Source organism: Bos grunniens, chromosome 6 (genome assembly GCF_055505025.1).
Source record: "Bos grunniens cultivar Pamir isolate PY7600 chromosome 6, Bosgru_T2T1.0, whole genome shotgun sequence".
NCBI lineage: Eukaryota > Metazoa > Chordata > Mammalia > Artiodactyla > Bovidae > Bos > Bos grunniens.
In genome coordinates, this window is record NC_141170.1 from 1,488,967 (window position 1) to 1,513,588 (window position 24,622).

General features: G+C 55.8%; 1 protein-coding gene across 2 annotated transcripts in view; it reads right to left on the reverse strand.

Moving 5' to 3' along the window:
- ZFYVE28 (zinc finger FYVE-type containing 28) overlaps positions 1 to 24,622 on the reverse strand; it is a 102,728-nt gene that overhangs the window by 42,322 nt on the left and 35,784 nt on the right. For both annotated transcript variants that reach the window (XM_086404532.1, XM_086404533.1), the window contains exons 2-6: positions 14,179 to 14,319; positions 5,919 to 6,056; positions 4,368 to 4,570; positions 3,215 to 3,304; positions 1,728 to 1,817 (exon numbers count right to left, since the gene is read on the reverse strand). In XM_086404532.1, the coding sequence (XP_086260658.1) occupies positions 1,728 to 1,817; positions 3,215 to 3,304; positions 4,368 to 4,570; positions 5,919 to 6,056; positions 14,179 to 14,319 (662 nt within the window). The remainder of the gene's footprint in view (positions 1 to 1,727; positions 1,818 to 3,214; positions 3,305 to 4,367; positions 4,571 to 5,918; positions 6,057 to 14,178; positions 14,320 to 24,622) is intronic.

Sequence of the window (24,622 nt, forward strand, 5' to 3'; positions counted from 1 at the left end):
CATAAAATAATCATAAAACATGTCTTCACACTTCTTTGCTGCCATCAGATAAATCAGCATCGAGATCTGTTGTTAAATCTACCTCCTTGAAAGTGGAAACACTGGCATGCTGAGTTGCTTCAGTCGTGTTCAGACTCTGCAACCGTACGGACCAAAGCCCACCCATAGGACAGAGGAATCCTATGGTTCCTCTGTCCATAGGATTCTCCAGGCAGGAATACAGGAGTGGGTTGCCATGCCCTCCTCCAGGGGATCTTCCTGACCCAGGGATCCAACCCGAGTCTCCTGCCTTGCAGGCAAATTCTTTACCACTGAGCCACCAGGGAAGCCCGGAAACACCAGATTTGTGTTTAAATATAACACAGACACAGGGTTGGTGAGAACTGGCCCTGAAACCACCTACTGTTGGGACTGAGGCCCAGCCTGCCCTCCCACCAGCCCAGGAGCCCTGACCCTGGGGAGGGGGCCCTTCGGGGCACTGCATAGATGGGGCGATACTTTCCAGATGGCGGTGGTTCAATTAACGGTGTTTGGGGAACAATTTCCCAAGACAGAACCTTGACTTCGTGGGAAAATGTGCTGGTCACAGCACAAAGGCAGAGTGGAAACAGACGGAAGAGAGGCGGGTTGGGGAACCCGGGGTCAGCTGCTCTGCGGTGCGTTGGGTCCTAATTCTCCTGCATTGAACGGGGCATTCTTAACCTCTGGACCACCAGGAAGTCCCAAGAGTATCATTTTTAACCAATCCTTAACTTCTGGATAGGGCTTCCCTGGTGGCTTAGTTGGTAAAGAATCCGCCTGCAATACACGAGACCCAGGTTTGATCCCTGGGGTTGGGAAGATGCCCTGGAGAAGGGAATGGCAACCCACTGCAGTATTCTTGCCTGGAGAATCCCATGGACAGGGGAGTCTGGTGGGCTTCAATCCATGGGATCACAAAGAGTCGGACACGACTGATTTAACACTTTCACACTTTAATTCTGGATATATACCTCCGTACCAAATTTTTATGATTAAAAATAAAACCTCAGTGAAAAAGCTTCATAAATACGTGTTTTGTGTCCTGCTAGGTCAACACAATGAAATTCTGCAGGAATTCGCTTGCTGCCACCTGCCAGGCACCGAGCACATTGGGTGACTAGGGGGGAGGAGCCTGCTCCGTGACACAGGCCAGTGGCAGGGACACAAAAGCGAGCCAGATCCCACTTAGGCCTGAATCCACGTGCTGCCCTGCTATCTCCAAGGCCTGACCTAGAGCTCCCCAGCCCTCACGGCTGTGCTCCCACCCCATCACCAGGACCCCTGCTCTTCAGCCCACGGGCCCCGCCTCCCAGGCAGCCCGCGAATCGTCCAGACAAGCTCGTCACATCCTCCCCAGGAACCAGGGGCACCTCGCCTCTCATCCCTGCAAAGCCGGCTCTCACAGCCCCTGCTGGTTGCCTGTGCCTGAGCGCGGGGTCCTCCTCCCCAGGCTGGGAGTGCTGTGGCTATCACGCTCACCTGTGCCCCCATCGAGGCTGGGGGTCCCTCCCACACCAGGGTGACGGCGTGCCTGGAACACCTGGCTCCTTGTCTGCTGGGACAAGGGCAGGCCCGCCCGGTGACTGCTCCGGGGCGGGTGGATGGCCACCTTCGGGGTATGAGCATAGCTCACCACCACCCAGAGGGGCCTGGCACCCCTGGGTTTCTGCAAAACGACCATCCAGGGCACCGTGAGGGACACTCACCACACGATAGCCAGCCGGGGGATGGTGAACATGAGGGCCGGCTCGTAGTCGTCAATCATGTCCTGGGTCAGGTACCCGAAGTCCAGGGCCCTGGCGGGGAGGAGACAGGGAGCAGGCGTGACCATGGCCAGACGGGAGCCAGGAGGGCGGCCATGCAGGCCTCACACGTGGACACGTGGAGGACAGCGGCTGGAAGAGCCCACTCCAAGAGGCCCGGCACGGGCGGCTCCCCCTCGGCCTCCCCCACCTTCCCACTTCCTGACCCACCGCTGGACAGAAGCTGGGAGCAGGAGAGAGGTGCCCGCCAAGGGGGGCTGGTGGGGACAGCTTGCCATCCAGCACCCGAGAGCAAAGGCGCTGCAGGAAAGCTGCCCTGAACCGTTAACAGTCCCCGAGAAGCCAGCAACTGCTCTCCTGCATCCACCTACTTCCAAGGATACAGAGATGGCGTCCCTGCACGCATGGGCAGACACGCACCAGCGTGTTCAAAACCAAAGATTCCCTGCCGTCTGTTTGCTGATTTGAAATATCTACCAACGCCTAAGAGTGAACAACCTGTCTCAAAAAATTAACAAACTCACGATGTGACGTTGTTGTCTAGTAGCTCAGTCGTGTCCAACTCTTTGGTACCCTGTGGACCGTAGCCCGCCAGGCTCCTCTGTCCATGGGATTCTCCAGGCAAGAATACTGGAGTGGGTTGCCATTTCCTTCTCCAATGATGTGATATTGCTGCTGCTGCTGCTGCTAAGTCACTTCAGTCGTGTCCAACTTTGTGCCATAGACGGCAGCCCATCAAGCTCCACCGTCCCTGGGATTCTCCAGGCAAGAACACTGGAGTGGGATGCCATTTCCTTCTCCAGTGCATGAAAGTGAAAAGTGAAAGTGAAGTCGCTCAGTCGTGTCCGACTCCTAGCGACCCCATGGACCGTAGCCCACCAGGCTCCTCTGTCCATGGGATTCTCCAGGCAAGACTACTGGAGTGGGGTGCCATTTCCTTCTCCAATGATGTGGTATTAGGCAAGTTCAAAACTTACCTGCCAGCGAAGCACTAGTCAAATACGAGGAATGTTCCAGGTTCAATCTTAGTCTATTCATAAAACCTGACTTCAGCTCTGACCCCTGCCCCCAAACAAGGCATGCTTACATTACCGATGTATCACCTCTGAAACCCAGCCTACAAGGGCTCCATCCTGGCCTGGCGGAAGAGGAGTGGAGGACAGGAAGTGAGGAGGTGGGAATGGGAGGAGCGGGAGAAGGGTGAGGAGGTGAGGAGCCTGGCTCCTCGGGCTGAGCCTGGAGCCCCCCGGACCCTTCAAGCTTCACCTGCTGGACCGACCCTCCGGGCCCAGAGAAACAGGACTGTGGGACTGGGGTGGGCAGCCAGGGCTGGTGGACGCGGCGCACGGACATGGTGCCCTTCCCGGGTACAGCCGTCCCTCAGGCCGGGGAGGCGCGAGGACTGGGCCCCCGGGTCACAGGGGCCTCACCTCTCCACCGTCTCGCAGAACAGCACGATGACCTCCTGCTGCACATAGTACTCCCGGGGGGACTTCACGGGCACCATGGCCGACACGTAGCTGCGGGCAGAGGGACGGGGTGAGGGCCACCCCCGGGCACCCGGCCATGTCCCCGAGCCCTGAAGGTCTTAACGGACAACCAAACGGGGTCCCTCTGACTGCAGCCCCTTGCCGCCTCTCAGGCCCTCACAGCACAGGGCCCCACATCACCGCTCCTGTTTTCAGCCGAAGCTCCTCCCTCCTTGGGCGGCGCCGGCCTGGAGCCGCCACTGCTCATTCCGAGAGGGCCCCCCTGCCTCGAGGGAACGAGGGAGTAGCCTTGTGCATCCAGGCCCCTTCCCCAGGTGAGAACGGTTTCCCCTTCTCCTAAGTGACTAACCAGCCTTTCTTGTAATAAAAGCTCACTTGGGGAAATCTGGAGCAGACAGGCAGGGAGAAAGGCAGAAAGCTCATGTGTGGGCCCCGCTCCCTAGAGAACCATCTGGAACCCTGTGACTTCCTCCTCCGCCCACGCATCACAAGTCGGGCAGTTTCTGCTAACCCGCACCGCGGTGGACGGGCATTGGGCCTCCTGGGTCTCCTGCACCCCAAGCATGTCTGTTTCTGTGGACATCTTGCAGCCCAGTCCCCACAGTCCCGGGACCTCCAGAGCCCTTGGGGGTGGGGAGGCGGGTGAAGGGGGCCCTGCCCTGTCGTCTGCTGCTGGTGGAGGGGGAGGGCAGACCCGCTGAGCTGGAGGGGGCTCCCCGTACTTAGTGGAGCTGGGGGCCCAGCAGGACCCTAGTGGCCACCTCATCCGGGCTCGGTGGTGTCCCAGGTGCGAGCCCAAAGACGCGCTGGGTGGGGAGGGGGCGGTGAGTGACCTGCATCTACAGGACCGCCCGGGGGGCTTCACCGCTGGGGGGTCGCCAGGGGCAGAAGCGAGGGCGGGACCTGGGGTGTCCCTGCGTCCTTCCGCCTGCCCTGGCCCCTCCCCTCGCCGTGCCCACCCCCATCCACCCCTGACTCCCGCAACCAGCCAGCCGGGGAGGGCGCCTCCCTTCGCGGAGTCTTCGGCTACAGACGGCCGGGTCCCCCACCAGCAGGCCACGGCCGCGACCCCTCGCAGGCGGCCTCCGGTCACCTCAGCTCGAACTCTGCGAACAGCACGTCGAAGTGCCGGAGCGCGTCCCGCATCTTCTCCGTGTAGGTGTTGAGGTCCCGCAGCGCCTGGTCGCGCAGGGCCCCTCGCACGTCCTCCAGGCTCCGGGTCAGCTCCTTGGCCAGCGGCCGCATAGCCATGCTCTCCAGCTCACGGTTCATGATGATGGAGCCGGCGGCCAGGCACTGCGGGCGGCGAAGGGGTCAGGGCAGCCCGCCCACGGAGCACGCACCACCCCAGTGACGCCAGGACAGGCCACTCCTCGTGCCCCAGGAGGCCGCGGCCACAGGTCTGGGGTGGGGGGCGTGGCCTCCCCGAGACCCTCCCCCGCCTCTCATCCCCTAGACCCCTGCCCCCGCCTCTCATCCGCGAGACTCTACCCCCTACTCTCATCCCTGAGACCCTCCCCGCCTCCTCTTCTCCCCTCCCCCTCCTCCTCTCCCCTCCCCCCTCCTCTTCTCCCCTCCTCCTCTCCCCTCCCCCCTCCTCCTCTCCCCTCCCCCCTCCTCCTCTCCCCTTCCCCCTCCTCCTCTCGCCTTCTGCCGCCTCCTCTCTGGGCACCGGCTCCCTCCTGATTTCTCTTAGATGCCCAGCAATCACAGTCATGATAACAAATGCCCTTGGGTTTGGGGCTCTGCCGGGCCCTCCTGGGCATGTGACCCCTGTCTCCTCCCCCTCCACCCCGCCCCACAGACACCCCTCAGACACCCCTCAGACACCCCACTCTGGCTCTCGCCCAATCCCACTGCCGGGGAGCTGCCCCCGGCTCCCCAAGATCCCCCAACCTTTCTAAGATGCAGACACCTGGTGTCCACAAAGCTTCCCTGCTTCGCCTCACAGCTCCCACAGCTGCCCCCGCCCTCGGGACCCACTTTGCAGAGGTAAAAACTGAGGCTGGGGGAAGAGACAGCCTGCCCGGGGCCACCCCCACCATCTGGAGCCATCCCCAGTGGGGACACTGCAGCCAGGCGGTTCGGAGGAGCGGGTTGGGACAGACTGAGATGGGGGAGCAGGCGGGCCCAGGGCCGGCAGCGTGCAGAGAAATGGGGGCATGGGAGTCCTGGAAAGCTGGCGGGGGGACGGCATGTGCTAGCGTCCTAAGAGAGGGGCCGGGCAAGGGGCTCCCATGGACACCGCTGCCCAGAGCGAGGCTGGTCCTGCCTGGGGTGGGGGGAGCACCTCCCTCCAGAGCCTCAGGCACCTCCTCGGGAACTGAAGACCAAGATTTGAGGGGCCATGTGAGTGGTGGTGGCAGCGTGGGCTGGGGGCTGCTCCCCCAGCCCAGGCAGGAGTAAACAGCTCCTTGGCGGGGGCAGTGCAGTCTGAGTATTAGCGTTACTGTAGCAGAGAACCAGTTTCACATGTCTGGGGGCCTGAAAGCCTCATAGAAATCACATGTGAAACCTCGTGTCTGTATTTGCGTGTGTAGTTTCAGGGGAGCAGGTTCAGTACCGTCCGCCACCCGTGGGAGAGGAGATGCCCTGCGCCTGTAGGTGCCCATGGGGGCCAGTCACGGAGGGACAGCTGGGCTACCTCGGCGCCGAACCACAGCTGGCCGGCCAGGTTGTCGTGGCGGATCTCCTCAGGGAACTTGACGCAGAAGTCCCGCGGGGCTCGGTCCTGGGGGATGCACGCGTCCATAATCTGGTTAATGATGTTCAGCACGTTGTCCTGAAACAGAAGCAGAAAGGGCGCTGGGACGCAGCGCCGGCGGGCGGCCTGGCAGGACCGCTCGGCAAATCTGAGAAGCAAGCCCGGTGTGCCGGGAGGTCACGCGGCCACGTGGCAGCACCTGGGGCCTGCTTGGCTCGCGCTGCAAGGAGCCCAACCTTCCCAGAAGCACCCAGGGAGGACCACCCGCCTGCCTCCCCTTCCCCACGGCCAGGTATCTAGTGTGCCCACCACAGGGCCCCGGCACTTCCCACGTCAGTCCCCACGGGTACGGTGCGGCGCCCTCTGTGATGGCCGAACCGCCCCCTGTGAACCCACCCTCAGCTCCCTGCAGCCTCAGCCACGGTGACAGTCCCAAGTGTCTCTCTGAACACCTATGCACACACTTCTGAGGACAGAGCTGGAGAAATGGAATTCCTGGGTGGACAGATGGTGGGTAGGTGCCCAATATGCTACTGGAGAAGAGTGGAGAAATAACTCCAGAAAGAATGAACAGACGGAGCCAAAGAGAAAACAACACCCAGTTGGGGGTGTGACTGGTGATGGAAGTAAAGTCCGATGCTGTAAAGAGCAAAATTGCATAGGAACCTGGAATGTTAGGTCCATGAATCAAGGCAGATTAGAAGTAATCAAGCAGGAGATGGAGAGAGTGAACATCGACATTTTAGGAATCAGTGAACTAAAATGGACTGGAATGGGTGAGTTTAACTCAGATGACTCTTATATCTACTACTGTGGGCAGGAATCCCTTAGAAGAAATGGAGTAGCCATTACAGTCAACAAAAGAGTCCAAGACGCAGTACTTGGGTGCAATCTCAAAAACAAAAGAATGATCTCTGTTCGTTTCCAAGGCAAACCATTCAATATCACAGTGATTCACGTCTGTGGCCCAACCACTAATGCCAAAGAAGCTGAAGCTGAACACTTCTGTGAGGATCTAAAAGATCTTCTAGAACTAACACCAAAAAAAGATGTCCTTGTCATCACAGGGGACTGGAATGCAAAAGCAGGAAGTCAAGAGATACCTGGAATAACGGGCAAGTTTGGCCTTGGAGTACAAAACGAAGTAGGGCAAAGGCTAACAGTTTTGCCAAGAGAACGCACTGGTCATAGCAAACACCCTCTTCCAACGACACAAGAGACAACTCTACACATGGACCTCACCAGATGGTCAATACTGAAATCAGATTGATTATATTCTTTAAAGGTGAAGATAGAGAAGCTCTACACAGTCAGCAAAAACAAGACCAGGAACTGACTGTTGCTCAGATCATGAGCTCCTTATTGCCAAATTCAGGCTTAAATTGAAGAAAGTAAGGAAAACCACTAGACCGTTCAGGTATGACCTAAATCAAATCCCTTACGATTATACAGTGGAAGTGACAAATAGATTCAAGGGATTAGATCTGATACAGTGCCTGAAGAACTACAGACGGAGATTTGTGACATCGTACAGGAGGCAGTGATCAAAACCATCCCCAAGAAAAAGAAATGCAAAAATACAAACTGGTTGTCTGAAGAGGCCTTACAAATAGCTGAGAAAAGAAGAGAGGCGGAAGGCAAAGGAGAAAAGAAAAGATATACCCATCTGAATGCAGAGTTCCAAAGAATAGCAAGGAGAGATAAGAAAGCCTTCCTCAGTGATCAATGCAAAGAAATAGAGGAAAACAATAGAAGGCAAAGACTAGAGATGGGAAAGACTAGAATTTTCTCTTCAAGAAAATTAGAGATACCAAGGGAACATTTCATGCAAAAGTGAAAGTGAAAGTCATTCACTTGTGTCTGACTCTTTGCGACCCCACGGACTATATAGTGCATGGAATTCTCCAGGCCAGAACACTGGAGTGGGTGGCCTTTGCCTTCTCCAGGGGATCTTCCCAACCCAGGGATCGAACCCAGGTCTCCCTCACTGCAGGCGGATTCTTTACCAGATGAGCCACGAGGGAAGTCCAAGAATACTGGAGCGGGTAGCCTATCTCTTCTCCAGTGGATCTTCCCAACCCAGCAATCAAACTGGGGTATCCTGCATTGCAGGCAGATTCTTTACCAACTGAGCTACCAGGGAAGCAGATGGGCAAAATAAAGAATAGAAACGGTATAGACCTAACAGAAGCAGCAAATGTTAAGAAGAGGTGGCAAAAATACACAGAAGAACTGTACAAAAAAGATCTTAATGACCCAGGTAACCATGATAGTGTGATCACTCACCTCGAGCCAGACATCCTGGAATGCTAAGTCAAGTGGGCCTTAGGAAGCATCACTACAAACAAAGCTAGTAAAGGTGGAATTCCAGCTGAGCTATTTCAAGTCCTAAAAGATGATGCTGTGGAAGTGCTGCACTCAATATGCCAGCAAATTTGGAAAACTCAGCTGTGGCCACAGGACTGAAAAATGTCAGTTTTCATTCCAATCCCAAAGAAAGGCAATGCCAAAGAATGTTCAAACTACTGCACAATTGCACTCATCTCACACGACAGCAAAGTAATGCTCAAAATTCTCCAAGCCAGACTTCAACAGTATATGAACCATGAACTTTCAGATGTTCAAGCTGGATTTAGAAAAGGCAGAGGAACCAGAGATCACAGTGCCAACATTCATTGGATCATAGAAAAAGCAAGAGAATTCCAGAAAAACATCTGCTTCATTGATTACGCCAAAACCTTTGACTGTGTAGATCACAACAAACTGTGGAAAATTTTTAAAAGAGATGAGAATACCAGACCACCTGACCTGCCTCCTGAGAAATTTCTATGCAGGTCAAGAAGCAACAGTTAGAACCGAACATGGAACAATAGACTGGTTCCAAATTCGGAAAGGAGTATGTCAAGGCTGTATATTGTCACCCTGCTTATTTAACTTAAATGCAGAGTACATCATGAGAAACGCTGGGCTGGATGAAGCACAAGCTGAAATCAAGATTGCCGGGAGAAATATCAATAACCTCAGATATGCAGATGACACCTCACTTATGGCAGAAAGTGAAGAGGAACTAAAGAGCCTCTTGATGAAAGTGAAAGAGGAGAGTGAAAAAGTTGCCTTAAAACTCAGCATTCAAAAAACGAAGATCACAGCATCTGGGCCCATCACTTCATGGCAAACAGATGGAGAAACAATGGAAACAGTGACAGACTTTACTTTTTTTGGCTCCTAAATCACTGCAGATGGTGACTGCAGCCATGACATTAAACGACACTTGCTCCTTGGAAGAAAAGTTATGACCAATCTAGACAGCATATTAAAAAGCAGAGACACTACTTTGCCAACAAAGGTCCGTCTAGTCCAAGCTATGGTTTTTCCAGTGGTCATGTATGGATGTGAGAGTTGGACCATAAAGAAAGCTGAGCATCAAAGAATTGATGCTTTTGAACTGTGGTGCTGGAGAAGACTCTTGAGAGTCCCATGGACTGCGAGGAGATCCAACCAGTCCATTCTAAAGGAGACCAGTCCTGAATATTCATTGGAAGGACTGATGCTAAAGCTGTTACTCCAATTCTTTGGCCACCTGATGCGAAGAACGGACTCCTTGGAAAAGACCATGATTCTAGGAAAGACTGGGGACAGGAGGAGAGGGGGAGGACAGAAGATGAGATGGTTGGATGGTATCACTGACTCAATGGACCTGAGTGTGAGCAAGCTCCGGGAGTTGGCGATGGACAGGGAAGCCTAGCCTGCTGCAGTCCGCGGGGTTACGAAGAGTCGGACACGACTGAGCGACTGAACGGAGCCGGGTGGACAGACGCTCTGAAAGAGGCTCCTCAGTGTCCACTCTCTGTGCTTCTTTGATTGACATTCTCAGCCTGCGTCATCCTGGGCTTGAGGGCAACAGGGTCGGGCAAGACCTGCTGTCGGATGGACGTCACTAAGGCTTGACCTGTAGCCCAGCCTCCTCAAACCTGCTCTACTGAATCTTAGGTGACATCCCACTCTTTTCTCAAAATTGTCCTGTTCTGTATACATGTACCATTCATTCAGTAGAATTACGAGAATGTTGAAAATTTCGTTTCTTTGTGATTTGCTAAGGGTGAAATGCATGCACATCCATCCCAGGAACTGGGAAGCGGGCAAGTGGTGGGCCGGGAGTGTCCTTGGCACAGAGGCCGCAGGTGGCACGCCTGCTCCCTGTTCTTGTCCCGTCAGCCGGGATAGTCCGTGCGTGTAATTCTGCACGCTGCTGCTGTCGCTTACTGCCGGGACACGTTATTATGACTTCCCACAAATCCAGCTTGTGGTGGGGAGCCTCGTGGGATCCCAGCTCCCTGCTCCCTCCTCTGCTGGACCCTCAGACACTTCTAATTTTCCGTGAATGCCACCGCGGCGCCTGACGCTGCACTTCGGGCTGGTCCCTCAGAAGCCACGCCTAGAGGCAGCATGACAAAGCCGAGTGTGAGCAGCGTGCACAGGCTCTGATCCCATTCGCCAAATTGGTTTCCAGAGAGACGGCTCTGACTGACAGTCCCGCCCTGGGCGGTTTTGTCTCAACAGCCCTCCCCACCCCTGAGGCTCGAGCTCGAGTTTTCCTCAGGCAGTAGCCATGAGCAGGAAGCACGACTTTCTAATGCAAACAGGTGATGCAGTAAACTCTGAAGGGAATTCTGCACCATAAGCAGAATTGCACAAAATGTGAAAATAAAACCCAACCATCACTGAGCCGTCTCACTGTCAGCTCTTTTTAAAAGGTTTTCTGGGTGGGCAGGTCCCTTTCTCACGATTCAACAAACTCACAAAAAACTAATGTCAAAACCAACAGCAAGTGCCCTGCGGGTCAGGGAGCCAAGCCCTCGCCCAGCGTTGTGGGCCAGGGAGCCAAGCCCTCGCCCAGAGTCGTGGGCCAGGGAGCCAAGCCCTCACCCAGAGTCGTGGGCCAGCGAGCCAAGCCCTCGCCCAGAGTTGTGGGGCCTTTTAGTGGGGATGCTCCCCACTGCCCAGCCCAGGACAGGAGCTGCCTGAGGACGTCCCAGCAAATAGCCACCGAGGGACCCAGGGACGCTGATGGGTCCTCAGAGCTAAAGCAGTGTCCCTCACGGGATACTTACTGGGACATCTGATTCCAACCAAGATGGAGTAACAGGAATGAAAACTACCTCCTCAAACGATAATGATGGAAACAAGACAAGGATTCTCCAGACACTGGACATCAGGCGACGTGTGATCCCAGAGAGAAGAGAAATGGATGAGGCGGGAGCTGTGACTGTGCAGCTCACCGCCTGGATGGAAATTCTTGGGTCCTGGCACAGACAGAGGGGACCAGGTGGAACCCAGCAAACGCCCTCATTGAAGAGACAGAACCGAGAGTCTGGGGAAGCCAAGGCCACCAGAATCCAGAGGACAGAGTAGCAGAGATGAGCGAGCTGCCTGGGGAGACAGTCTCGGGGAGGCCCCTCCCTGAGTGTCCAGCTGGACACAGGGCCCACAGCATAGAAATGCTCACAGATCACAGGGCATTGAGTAATACCCAGGTGTACTCGGTACCAATTCTTCTTAGCCCCAGACTAAACAGAGCTCTGAACCTGCATGACATCTTAAAAAAAAAAAAAAAAAAAAAACAAGACCCCAAAGGATCAAACCATTTCCAAGCAACAAAACTGTATTACAAAATAAAGCTCCAAAAAACACAAAAATATTCAGCTACCAGCAAGGTAGAATTCCCAATACCAGGCATCCAATATAAAAATGAGCAGGCTTGTAAAGAATTAGGAAAATGTGACCCCCAGGCCCCCCCCAGGAAGCAGAACCAGGCTGGGCTGGTGCTGCCCTGCGGGCTCTGCACAGACGCCCCCGCTGAGTGCAGGCACCTGGTGTGATGGACCTGGGAAGCCTGAGGCACCCCGGGCAAGGGGCCGAGCCCCCGCCCGTGGCTGAGAAAGCCGTGACCTCCGGGCACTTCAGGGGGCGTCCACGTGCTCCGGGAACTGATGCACGGATGCTGGGAACATCAGGGGCGGGGAAGAGCAAGCGCGTGTCTGCTCAGTCGTGTCCGACTCTGCGACCCCATGGACTGCAGCCCGCCAGGCTCCTCTGTCCATAGGATTCTCCTGGCAAGAAGACTGCGGTGGGCTGCCATTCCCTCCTGCAGGGGATCTTCCCAACCCAGGGATCGAACCCGCATCTCCTGCATTGGCAGATGGATTCCTCACCACCAAGCCACCTGGACTGAGGACCAGCTAAATCTGGAGCTGGGTGATCCCCCCAGGGTGACGGGGCTCTAAAAGTCAAGGCCACGCGGGGGCCCGGCAGGGCGTGCTGCAGCCAGCCCCTCCGCCAGGCTGGCACATTTTATCTCACGTGTGTTGTGGTCACTCACGGCACCCCTCCCTGCGTGCGGCCTCTGTCCAAATCCCTCCCTGACTGCAGCAGTCCGCGAGACACCCACCCCATCCCCCTCGAGCCTGCCTGCCCCCCGTGCCATCATCCGCCTTCTGCAGAGGGGCACCTCTGTGGGTAAGCGCCGCAGAACGAAGGAGGGAATGAACCAACAGCATCGTGACAAACAGAACGTGAGACCTCGATGAAAACTAGAAAGGGCAAAATGCCTGTTTCAGGAGACGTTAGAGATGAAAATCACTTCCCACTGTGACCAGCTGAGCTTCGTAGGAATTCACTGCCGCAGGAGCCCCCGACAACGAGGGGCGCTGCAGTAATGGGCCAGTTACATGCGACCATGCCGGGCCTCTGTGAAGGTGTGGCTCGCACAGGGAGGCTCACTTTGGCGGCTCTTTCCTGAGCTGCCAAAGTCCTGTTTCCTGAGCGGGCAGCTGAGTACTGAGCCAGGGCCCGGGGGGCCTCAGCCACACTTGGGGCCATGCGGTTGTGTAGACAGAGGCCCTCCCAGCGGGCCTGACTGCCGTCCTCCAAGAGGCCCATGTGCAGAGCTGGCGTCCGGGAGCTGGGGTGTCGGGAGGGCCCCCAGCACCCCCACAGATGGGGGCTCCCTGTGCCTCCGTGCTCTTTCTGTGCTCACACCCTCCTCCCTGGGGCTGGATTGAGTGTCTACCCAGCAGAGGGGCCCGCAGGGCCGGCCCCCCAGTGAGAACCCCGGCTCTGAGTCTGTGACAAGCTTCCCTAGGGACACGTGTCTCTGTGGGTCTGTGTGTCCTTGTGACGGGATTCTGGAATCTGGGGCCTGTCTCCCCTGGACCCCACTCCCCCACTGGACCTTCTCCCATCGCTGGTTCTGCTTCGCAGCTTCTTGCTATGATGGATCGGAGCCGAGAGGATCAATGTGCCCAGTCCTGCGCGTCCTCCTGCTGGAACCTGGGATGGCCTTGGGGACCCTGACACGGAGGTCCTTAGGGAGCCTGAGACATGGAAGGTTCTGGTGTTTCTGTGTGAGTATGAGGTACTTTAGCCGATTTTTATGACTTTCTTCCACCTTTTTTAAGCTGCTTCGCCTGCATCCAGTCCCAGGGCGGACCTCCCTCTCTGCTTTTCCTGCCGAGGTTCTGTGAGGCGCCCGCTGAGTTTCACCCACCTGGTCCGTCGGTGTAACATGCAGTGAGCAGGCCCCGGGGGGCTTGGGATCAAAGAGTCCCAGGAAGCAAGTGCCCCCCTGCCAGGAGAGCAGGGCCAGGTGGGGAGGGGCAGAGAGTGGCCTCCTGCCTGGCAGGGCTCAGTGAGCTGCAGGGACTGTGGCCATCCTCTGCTGGGGAAGCAGGCTGTCCAGGGGCCAGCCAGGAGGGAGACCCTCATGGTCCCCGGTCCTTGGCCCCTCCTGAGAGATGACAGAGGAGGGTGTGCTCCTCCCGTAAGAACCGTGATGCTTGAAACACTTGGGGGACCCTACCCGCCTGTGATCTGGGACGCACGCCCAAGCCCCCACCTCCCCAAGTGGAGAGGTGCGGACTGGCGGGCTAAGCAGGCTCTGGAACTCTTGAATAGAAGTCGTCAGGCTGGTGAAGCCGTGCTTGCTGAGCCATAGGAATTCCCAGCTGGCGGCCTGGACCGTCCGTCAGTCTGGACCCTGCAGCGGGGAGGTCGCCACCCGCCAGCTCTGGGGCAGCCCCCGGCAGGCCCTCCATCCCCCCCATTCCCCTGGAGGGGGCCCGTGAGCCCAGCCCTCCTCAGCAGCTCTGCCCGTCCCCAGCTCGGCTCCCCGCCGGCCCCCTCCGCTGTCCCCGCCCCTCACCTGGCAGGAACGGAACTGGCTGACAAGCAGCGTGCAGCGCTGGGGGTCCTTCCGCCCGTCCAGGCTGTCCAGCTCGGCGGCCACCTGGCTCAGCTCCTCGTCCGCATGGTAGAACTGTGCCAGCAGCTGCGGGTCTGACCGCTGTGGGGAGAGCGGAGTGAGCGGACACCCCGGGTGTGGCCCCCTCACCCTGACGGGCCCCTGAATCCCTGTGTGTGTGTATGTGGGGGGTGGGGTGACCACAGACAAGGGGCTGGGGAGTGCTGGGGGCTAAGGACAGTGGACTCAGTCTTAGGAAGGAGCTTTACTCCGGAGACTAAGCCGAGGCCATAAAGGCAGCGGCTGAACAGAGGGCAGGCTCCACTGCCCAGCCCTGGCAACCCCCCAGCACCCCCAGCCCGCAGCCCTCCGTGATCGCAGAGACGGGAGCGAAGGCCGGACAGCAGGTCAGCCCCTGCTCCCTCCTCCTTCCGCCTGGGAGTCAGCCTGCCCGTGACTACGCCCTGCAGTCTGCTGAACACAGGGTAACTTGCTTTTGTGATTTCTCAGCTCGCTGCTTGGCTGATGGAGCCTGAGTTTCGCCCCTCCCCCAGTGTGACCCGTTCCCGGGTGGATCTTCCTTCGAGCAGGGGTCTTGGTTATCAGGACCAGGGAGAGGCCCCCCTCATGGACTTTTCACAGGAGATCGGGGATTCACCCCCTGACCCCCTACCCAGCAAAGGCACCTGAGCACCCACTGCTGAAAATGGAGAACGGGGGACACGCCCTGACCAGGGCAGCCCAGACCCCACCCTGCGGGCCCCCGGTGTCCATGACTCCCTGGTCCCCTCCATGGGCTCGGCTGACTCCCCCAGGATGCCCACCAGTGACCCCTCTGTGATGAGAGGGGAACCGGGGTGGGGTCAGTGGTTGGCAGTGCATTTCTGCCCCCTCCCTGTTGTGCTGACCAGAGGAGAGGGGCTGGAAGGCGGGCAGCTGCCCGGATGGTGCCCTCACACACGCTCCCCACCACCCTGGTCTCAAGCCCCCCCAGGCCCACATCCATCCATTATGCCCCATCTGGACCCACTTCCTACCCTGGGGCCTCCTCCTGGTTTCAGAAGCTGGGGGCAGGGAGGGACACCCTTGCCCTCTGACCCCCAGCCAGGGTTTAACCTGGCACCTTCAGGGTGTGGCAGACACCCACATAAGGGAGAAGACAGGAGGGAGCTGGGGAAGGCGGCCCGCCCAGGGAAAGGCAGGGAAGAAACCGGGGACCCCAACCAGCAACCCCCAGACTTGGGTGGGCCAAACACCTCCGTGACCATGAGCAACAAACATCCTCCAAACCCGGCCTCCCCTCTCCCTGGGGACACAGCCTGGGCAGAGCAAAACCTGTCGCCTGGGAGTGGAAGCACTCAGACGAGCCCTCTGGGCTCACTGCGCTTTGCTTCCAGGACAGCAGAGACCTTAAGACCAGAGCTACGAGTGTGTTGACCGTCACCAAAAATAGAGAGATGTGTACAACACACACACACACGTGCACACATGCGCGCATTGAAGAAATTAGAGAAGTCAGAAAAAACATTTTTTTAAGCTAGCAATTATCTTTATTTTGTTGAAACACAGAAGGCCTGTGTGATTTTAAAATTTTAGTTATATTCCGAGATAGCTCTCCAGCCCCCTCAGAAGGGATGATTTCCAGCAAAGAATCAAAATTCCCCTCTGTGGACGTCCCTGGAGGCCCAGTGGTTAGGACTCCGTGCTTCCAGCGCAGGGCCAGGGGTTTGACCCCTGGTCAGGGAACAGATCCCGCAGGCCACAACACGCAGCCAGAACTGAAAAGATGGAAAGAGCTCCCGGGGGGTTCGGGCTGCCGAGGTGCGGCGGGAGAATCTTGCCGATGCTACCGGGAGACCCAGACGCTGTGAAGACAAACTTCCAGGCAGGGGTCCAGGAAATGAACGAACACAACTTCAATGATTCAATTCGTGCTGATCAACAGGATCCAAAAGAAAATTTTGGTGCCACATTTCCATTTCTAAGTATGCAGAGAACAAAGCGAACACAGCAATCTCTAGCCTGGCTCATCACTCAGACCTAAATCGGTCCGGCAGGGTCACCCTCAGGCCAGCTTGGGGGCGGGACTGCGGACTGCAGGGACGCAGAGGAGGACAGACGTGCTGCTCTGTCCGACCTGGGTCAGCTGGCCTCATTCAACAACGTTTAACATTAAAGTTTAAATGAGACTTTCAAATGTCCCTGAGTAAAATGTCCACGGCAGAGAGAATCAATGGATACGAACAGGAAGAAGTACTCACCCTACCTTGAAATTAAAACCATGAGAGGATAAAATAGAGCCCAGTAAAGATGTCTTTTTGGCACACGATGTCAATATTTTCTCAAAATAAATTCATAGCAGTGACAGCTTTCACTGTTACAAGACAAAAATAAAATTCACGAAGATAGCACTTAGGCAGTTAGATGAGTGGTGAATCAGCAGCCTCCGAGAAGGCAAGAGAAAACACAAAACCACAGCAGTGACTGAGTAAGTCCGAAGCGCCAAAGTTGACAATTCAGAACCGATTCTGTGAAGCTGATCCAATTATCCATCATTCAAACAGCTGTCCTGTGATGCAGACTGGGGATGCGCGATGCGGACGTGGATGCCTGGGTGTGTGTGAGCTGAGGCCCTGCCCTCAAGTGCCCATCTGAGCCAGGCATGCGACGATGCTGGAGGGACTCAAGCTTCGTGAGGCTGGCCAGCTGGGCTGGGGCAGAACGTGGCCTGAACCAGAGCGCCCCCAGCCCCGGGCAGAGCACCGGTTTTGTCCCAGTAGGTTATCACCAGACCCTCCATGAGGTGGCCTGATACTGACCCAGATGAAGAAAACTAACGGCCAAGGTCACATCAGTGGACCCGGCAGAGCCGGCGGTCAGCCCAGGTCTCACTCTAAGGAACTCGGGGGTCCGCGTGGGAAAGAGGGACCAGGACCGGATCCATGACTCTTGCTTCCCAAGTAGGAAGCAAACGCTGCAGCAGGAAAACCTTAGAAGGATGCCTGGTCACCACAGCATGGTCTCAGCCAAGCTCCAGGAAGGGGGGAGAGGAGGCAGATGGCAGGACAGGTGGGCAGGACAGGTGGGCAGGACGGCAGCGTGGCCAGGTCGGAAAGGACCAGCCCCCTTGCGCCCCCAGCGCAAGCCTGGAGATGGAGAGCAGCCAGCCCCCACCCCACCTGACCCCCAGCAGCTGCCCCAGGACAGGAGCTGGGCTCCGAACCCTCGTTCCCAAGGCCACACCCATGGGACCCCCACCACCCTCATGCTGGGCAGAGGAGAGCCTTCCAGATCTCGGTGGCTCCCCAGGCGGGCAGGCAGCTCAGGGGTGAGGGCTGGTGGGGCCAGCCCAGGCCTGGGCCTCTCCTGGACAAGCCCCCCAGCAAAGCCTTATACCCTGCTCTGCCAAGCCCGAACACAAGAGTGTAGCCGAGAAAGCAGAGAAGAGCCTTGGGCTGCTCCCTGAGCGGGGCCTCCCACAGCCCGCTGGCCCTCGGGCCCTGGGCTCAGGGGAAGCTGCCCAGGCCACACCAGACTGTCAGGGAAACCCACTGACCACGGGCCACCAGGACTGGAAACCCTTCACTGCCTCCAAACAAACACCGAGCCAGGCCCTCCGCGAGTCTCCACCATCCTTCCGTCCCTGGGGCCTGGGGGTGCCGGGCAGCCGTGATCCCGCTGCGCAAGGCTGGCCTGGTCCACAGCAGCGCGTCAGGGCCCCAGCACTGACCTGGCCGCGTCACCCATCAGGAGCCCCAGACGGGCGCACACTGCTGTCGTTCCCGGGGGGCAGCCTTGCCTCTGCTGGCTACCCTGCACCCACTCACACCCAACTGCCTGCCTTCCCATCCAGGCTCCTCCACCAGGGCCTCATGGCTGGCCCTCCGGCCCCTGCTCACTCTCTGGACCTGCACCTAGGGTCAGGTCACTGCCACTACAGCCCGGCCTGCCATGGTCCACGGGGTCACAGAGTGGGGCACGACCGAGCGCCTGAACAAGAGAACCTTCCTACGCAGAGCCGACCGCCGGCGGCCCTGCGGCAAGGCCAGGCCTCTGCGGCCCCTAGACGGTCTGCTGAGTGCGTGCTCTGAAAGCTTTTGATTCCTGGACCAGCTTAGACACCCAGTGAGTCGCTTCCCCGCCCCTCCTGTCTCTCCAGGCAGTGTTACCCCCGGCCAAAAGCCACAGCCAGCTCGGAGGGGCAGTGGCCCTGCCGTGGGTCACTCTGGAGGGCAGCCCGCCTCAGGAAACCCCCGCGGAGGGTCTCTGCCCATGTGGCACAGCGAGGGCCCTGGGATAACGCCAACCCTCACCACGGGAGGACCGGCTCCAGAGAAGCAGGCCCCTGCCCTGGAGGAAGCTGGTATGGTCCCACCAGGGTGAGGTGGCCACGTCGGGCTGGACACCATCCTTCCAGGGGACACCTGGGCTCGGGGCATCCCAGGCGCCCACCTGGCCTTGGCTGCGGCATGTGCGGACACAAGGCCTGGAGACGGCTGAGCATCTCGAGGACGGTTTTCGGAAGGAGAATGTGTTCTCAGATAAAACTCCCAGTCGGGTGTTGTATATACATACAGTGCGCTGGTTGCAGGAAATTTAACCGCAGCCGCTGCAGTGGGTCATAAGGAAGCTCTTCCGAAACCACAGAGGAAAGGAGCCCAGGGTGGCAACCGCCTGGGGGGCGGAGGCGGGGTTGCCGCGGCACCAGTGGGAACAAAGGCATCTGACGGCTGGAGGGCTCGTCTTCGAATTTCAATAGGTTTCAGGTTCTTCAAAAAGCATTTTATTTTTAAGACTTATTACCTAGTGAACTTGTTAGCATGCCAATCAATTCTGCTCCTTCTCTTCTGACAGCCAGGGGACACTGTCCCAGAGGTCTCGGGCCTTCAGGGTGACACGGGGCCACGCTCTGTTGCCGGGAAAAGCCCTACCTGGTTGACAGCAACCTGGGAAACAGCCACGGAGAGGCTGCGGTCTTCTCAGCTTCTAGGACGGATGGAAATCCACTCGTGGGAAATGGGAATTTAAACTGCTTATTACGAATTATTTCTCTCCTTCAAAAAGGACTTGAGATGACTTAATTATAACGCATGTGAATTGAACCTATTTGTTTAATCAGAGGAGCAATCAGAAGTCCGGAACAGGGATCCCGGATTCTGGGCCATGGGGATTACTGCAGCTGGTTAGCCTGATCTCGGGATTGCCGGGCCAGGCTGGAGCCCTCCCCGGGCACGTCCCCCCATCCTGGGCACGTCCCCCCACTGGGCTGGGGTGAAGTGGACTGGGAGAGGCCCTTCCTGCCTGGGTCCGAGGAACACGCTGGTTGGGGAGGAACGTGGAATCCCCAGGGAGGGCCCCATGGGAGCACCTAAGAGATAGGACGTCAGTGGGATCCAGCGCTGAGGGGGCCCTGGTGAACCAGGGGGAGCGCACCGCTCCGGACCACCCCCTGCAGGACACAGGACCTGGGAACCCAGGCTGGCTGCTGTGTCCCGGCACAGACCCCCTGACCGCGCCTCACCCGGGCCGCTCTGGTGACGCTGCTCCGGGAGGGTCTGTGGCCAGGCAGCTCCAGCAGGGTGGGGGACGAGCCCCGCCACCCCTTCTCCAGAGAGGATGATCTGGGCTTCTGGAAACAGTTTTATTGAGACATGACTCACCTCCCATAACACCCACCTGATTGCAGTATGCAATGCCGGGGCTTAGTATGTTCACAGAGCATCCACAATCATCAGGAGCTAAAGTCAGACTCTTTTCATCACCCCAGAGAAACCTCACCCCCACTCCCAGCAGCCCTCCTGACCCACCATGCCTGTGGAGGTGCCTGTTCTGGGCATTTAGCTAAAGGCACTCGTGCAAGCTGTGCTCTTCCATGTCTGGCTTCTTTCACTTAGCACGTGTGCAAGCTGACTCTGTGTAGCAGCATGTGTCAGCACTTCATTCCTTTTTAAGGCCGAATCGTATTCCACCACGCGGATGGACCACGTTTTGTTAATCCATCCATCAGGTGGTGGACGTCTGGGTTGTTTCTACCTTGGCCATCATGAATAATGCTGATACAAACAGGTTTTTATGTGGATATGTTTTCAGCTCTTTGGGAATAAACCAAAGTGGAATTCCATACAGTGCCAGTCATACAGTGACTATGTTAGACTTTTTGAAAATCTGATTATTTTCCAAACTGGCTGCACCATTTAACAAAGATGTAAGAGCAGAGTTGCCATATGAAGTTAACTACAGAGGCCCATTGCGTTGCGACACACTAAGAAGGAACTACCAGAAAGAAACTAAGAAAGCAATCCCATTTACAATCGCATGAAAAGAATAAAATACCTAGGCATAAATTTAACCAAGGAGGTAAAAGATCTGTACTCAGAAATCTATAAGACACTAGTGAAAGAAACTGAAGATAACACAAACAGATGGAAAGGTATCCCATGTTCATAGATGGAAAGAATTAATATTGTAAAAATGGCCATACTACCCGAGGCAATCTACAGATTCAATATAATCCCTGTCAAAATATCAACCGTATTTTTCACAGAACTACAACAAATGAGTCTAAAATTTGCATAGAAACACAAAGACCCCTGAATAGCAAAACCATCTTGAGAAAAGAGGAAAAAAATTAGAGGTGTCATGCATCCTAATTCCAAACTATACTCCAAAGTTATGCTAATCAAAACAGCATTGTCCTGGCCCAAAAACAGGCACACAGGTCAATGGAACATACTAGAGAACCCAGAAAGGAACCCACACTTATATGGGCAATTAATCTATGATAAGGGCGGCAAGACAGCCTCTTCAGTAAATGGTGCTGGGAGAACTCAATAGCCGCATGCCAAAGAACCGCCCCGCGCTCTCATACCACCTACAGAGACAGAGTCCAAAGTGGACTAAAGACTTAAATGTAAGACCTGAACCCGTGAGACTTCTAAAAGAAAACATTGGCAGGATGCTCTCTGACATTGGTCTTAGTAATACATATATATGTATATATTTTGATTTGTCTCCTCAGGCAAGGGAAAGAAAAGTCAATATAAACAGATGAGACAGCATCAAACTAAAATGCCTCTGTACAAGGAAGAAAATTATCGACAAAATGAAAGGCCACTTACTGAATCAGGGAAGATATTCGCAAGTGATAATCTGGTAAGGAGAGAGTATCCAAAATATACCAAGGACTCATACAACTCAACACCAAAAAACAACTGAAAAATGGACAGAGGATCTGAACAGACATTTTTCCAAAAAGGAAATGCAGGCGGCCAACAGGCACATGAAAAGATGCTCAACATCATGAACTATGAGGGAAACGCAGACCATGTCAGTGAGACACCACCTCACACCTGTCAGAATGGCCATCGTCACAAAGAGTACACATGACAAGCGTTAGCAAGGGCGTGGACAAAAGGGGACCCTCGTGCGTGTTCATGGAAGCGTAAATCGGTGCAGACGTGATGGAGAACAGTATGGAGGTTCCTCAGAACGTGCAGCTGCCACCTGATGCAGTGATCCCACCGCTGGGAATTTATCTGAAGAACATGGAAACACTGGAGAGATATCTGCGCCTCCCTGTTCATCACAGCACTATTTACAACAGCCAGAATATGCAGCCAACCTAAGCGCCCATCCCAGACGAGTGATGAAGATGTTGCGGTATGCACAACGGAACAGCACTCGGCCATCGGAAGAATGGAATCCTGCTGTCTGTGGCAACGTGGATGGGCCTAGAGGGTATTACTGGAGAAGGCGATGGCACCCCACACCAGTGCTCTGGCCTGGAAAATCCCACGGACGGAGGAGCCTGGTGTGCTGCCGTCTATGGGGTCGCAGAGAGTCGGACACGACTGAAGCGACTCAGCAGCGGCAGCAGCAACAGAGGGTATTACGCTTCGTGAGGTTAAGTCAGACGGAGAAGAGACAAATACTGCATGATTTCATTAAATGTGGAATCTAAAAAAAAAGCGAGTGAACCAACATAACAAAACAGAAACAGAGTCATAGATACAGAAAACAGGGGGTCTCCAGAGGGAAGAGCCGTGAGAAGAGGAGAGAAGAAGCAGGGTGCTCGGAGGACAAGTTTCAGCAGAAGATTAACCAGCGTGGGGAACAGCGACTGTGTCATATCTTTATAGGGGGACACATCCGCCCACGTCTACCCACCTCGCCCCACCTCGCCCCGCCCCAGCAACGAGACTCACCCTGGTGATCCTTTTGAAATGTCGAATCACCATGTTGTGTAATGGGAACTGAAATAGTGTTGTAGATCAATGGTACTTCAGAAACAGAGGGGGACTGCCCTAGTGATCCAGGGGCTGGAACTCTGTGCTCCCAATGCAGGGGGCTCAGGTCTGATCCCCGGTCAGGGAACTAGAACCCACCTGCCACAGTGAAGAGTTCACATGCCGCCACTAAAGACCCGTCATGGCCAAATAAATGCATTAAAAAAAAAAAAGACTTCCAGTGTATATGCTTTAAAACAACAACACTCATGGGAAAAGAGATAAGACTTGTGTTATCAGAGAGAGGGATGGCAGAGGGGGGGCTGGATGAAGGTGGTCACAGGATACAAGCTTCTCATCAAAAGAAAAAGAAGCACTGAGGCTGTGATGTACAACACGATAAATAAACACGTGTTCAGTCTCCCAGTCGTGTCCGACTCTCTGCGACCCCATGGACTGCAGCACGCCAGGCTTCCCTGTCCCTCACCATCTCCCGGAATTTGCTCAAACTCATGTCCATTGAGTCGGTGATGCCATCCAACCATCTCATCCTCTGTTGGCCCCTTCTCTTCCTGTCCTCAATCCTTCCAAGAATCAGGGGCTTTTCTAGTGAGTTGACTCTTTGCATCAGGTGGCCAAAGTATTGGAGCTTCAGCATCAGTCCTTCCAATGAATATTCAGGGTTGATTTCCTTTAGGATGGACTGGATTGATTTCCTTGCCGTCCAAGGGACTCTCAAGAGTCTTCTCCAACACCACAGTTGGAAAGCATCAATTCTTTGGCGCTCAGTCTTCTTTATGGTCGAACTCTCACATCCGTACATGACTACTGGAAAAACCACAGCTTAGGGGCCTTTGTCATCAAAGTGACGTCTCTGCTTTTTAATAAGCTGTCTAGGTTGGTCATAGCTTTTCTTCCAGGGAGCAAGCATCTTTTAATTTTGTGGCTGCAGTCACCATCTGCAGTGATCTTGGCGCACAAGAAAATTAAGTCTGTCACTGTTTCCACTTTTCCCATCTATTTGCCATGAAGTGATGGGACCAGATGCCGTGATCTTAGATTTTGGCCAGCTTTTTCACTCTCCTCTTTCACTTTCATCAAGAGGCTCTTTAGCTCCTGAGAGTAACTGGATGTTCACTGAACTGCCTGTGATAACCACTTCGTGATGTATGGGAATCACATCCTCGTGCCGTACCCCTAAAAGTGACACATGTCAATCACACCTCGTGATACAGAGCTTCACGTCCATCATGTCAATAAAACTGATCACGGAGCAGCGGTGCGGGGGGTCCGATTTCTCCACTAGCTGTCCCGGGGGGTGTGAAGTGCTGTCTCACTTGGACTTGCGTCTCCCTCGTGACCGACGCCGTGGAGCACCCTCCGTCTGCTGCTGTCTGTCTGTGAGTCTTCTTTACTCCCGTCATCTGCCCGCACGTGAGTGGAGGTGCTGAGGGGCTCTCGAGACTGACCACATCTGCTCTCTCACAGTCACATAGACAAACGCACAGTCTACCCGGAGCCTGCCTCTGGGGGAACAAGGGTCCGCTCTGCGGCAGCCACGTGACCCCACCAAAGCTGTGGGCGGGTGTGGATGGGCAGCGCGGCAGTTCCATCAGGATTAGGATCCAACTTGCTCTACAGAGGGGCTTCCTGGTGGTTTAGATGGTAAAGAATCTGCCTGCAGTGCAGGAGATGTGGGTTTGATCCCTGGATTGGGCAGACCCCCTGGAGAAGGAAATGGTACCCACTCCAGTACTCTGGACTGGAGAATTCCATGGACAGAGGAACCAGGGGCAGGGCGTGGCTACAGTTCATGGGGTCACAAAGAGTCGAACATGACTGAGTAGGCTAGCAATAAAAATCTGCCTGCAATGCAGGAGACCCAAGTTGATCCCTGGGTTGGGAAGACGTCCTGGAGAAGGGAGTGGCTGCCCACTCTGGTATTGTTGCCTGGAGAATTCCATGGACAGAGGAGCCCGGTGGGTGTAGTTCACGGGGTCGCAAAGAGACAGGCACAACTGAGTGACTACCACTTTGAGAAGAGGGGCCTCAGCAGATGGAGAGTAGGGCAGGGCCTTGGAATGAGGCCGTCCGGGATGACCGAAGGGCCCCACCTGCTATGACAAGTGTCCTTACGAGGGGAGGGGACACACAGACCGAGGAGAGGCCACGGGGGAGAG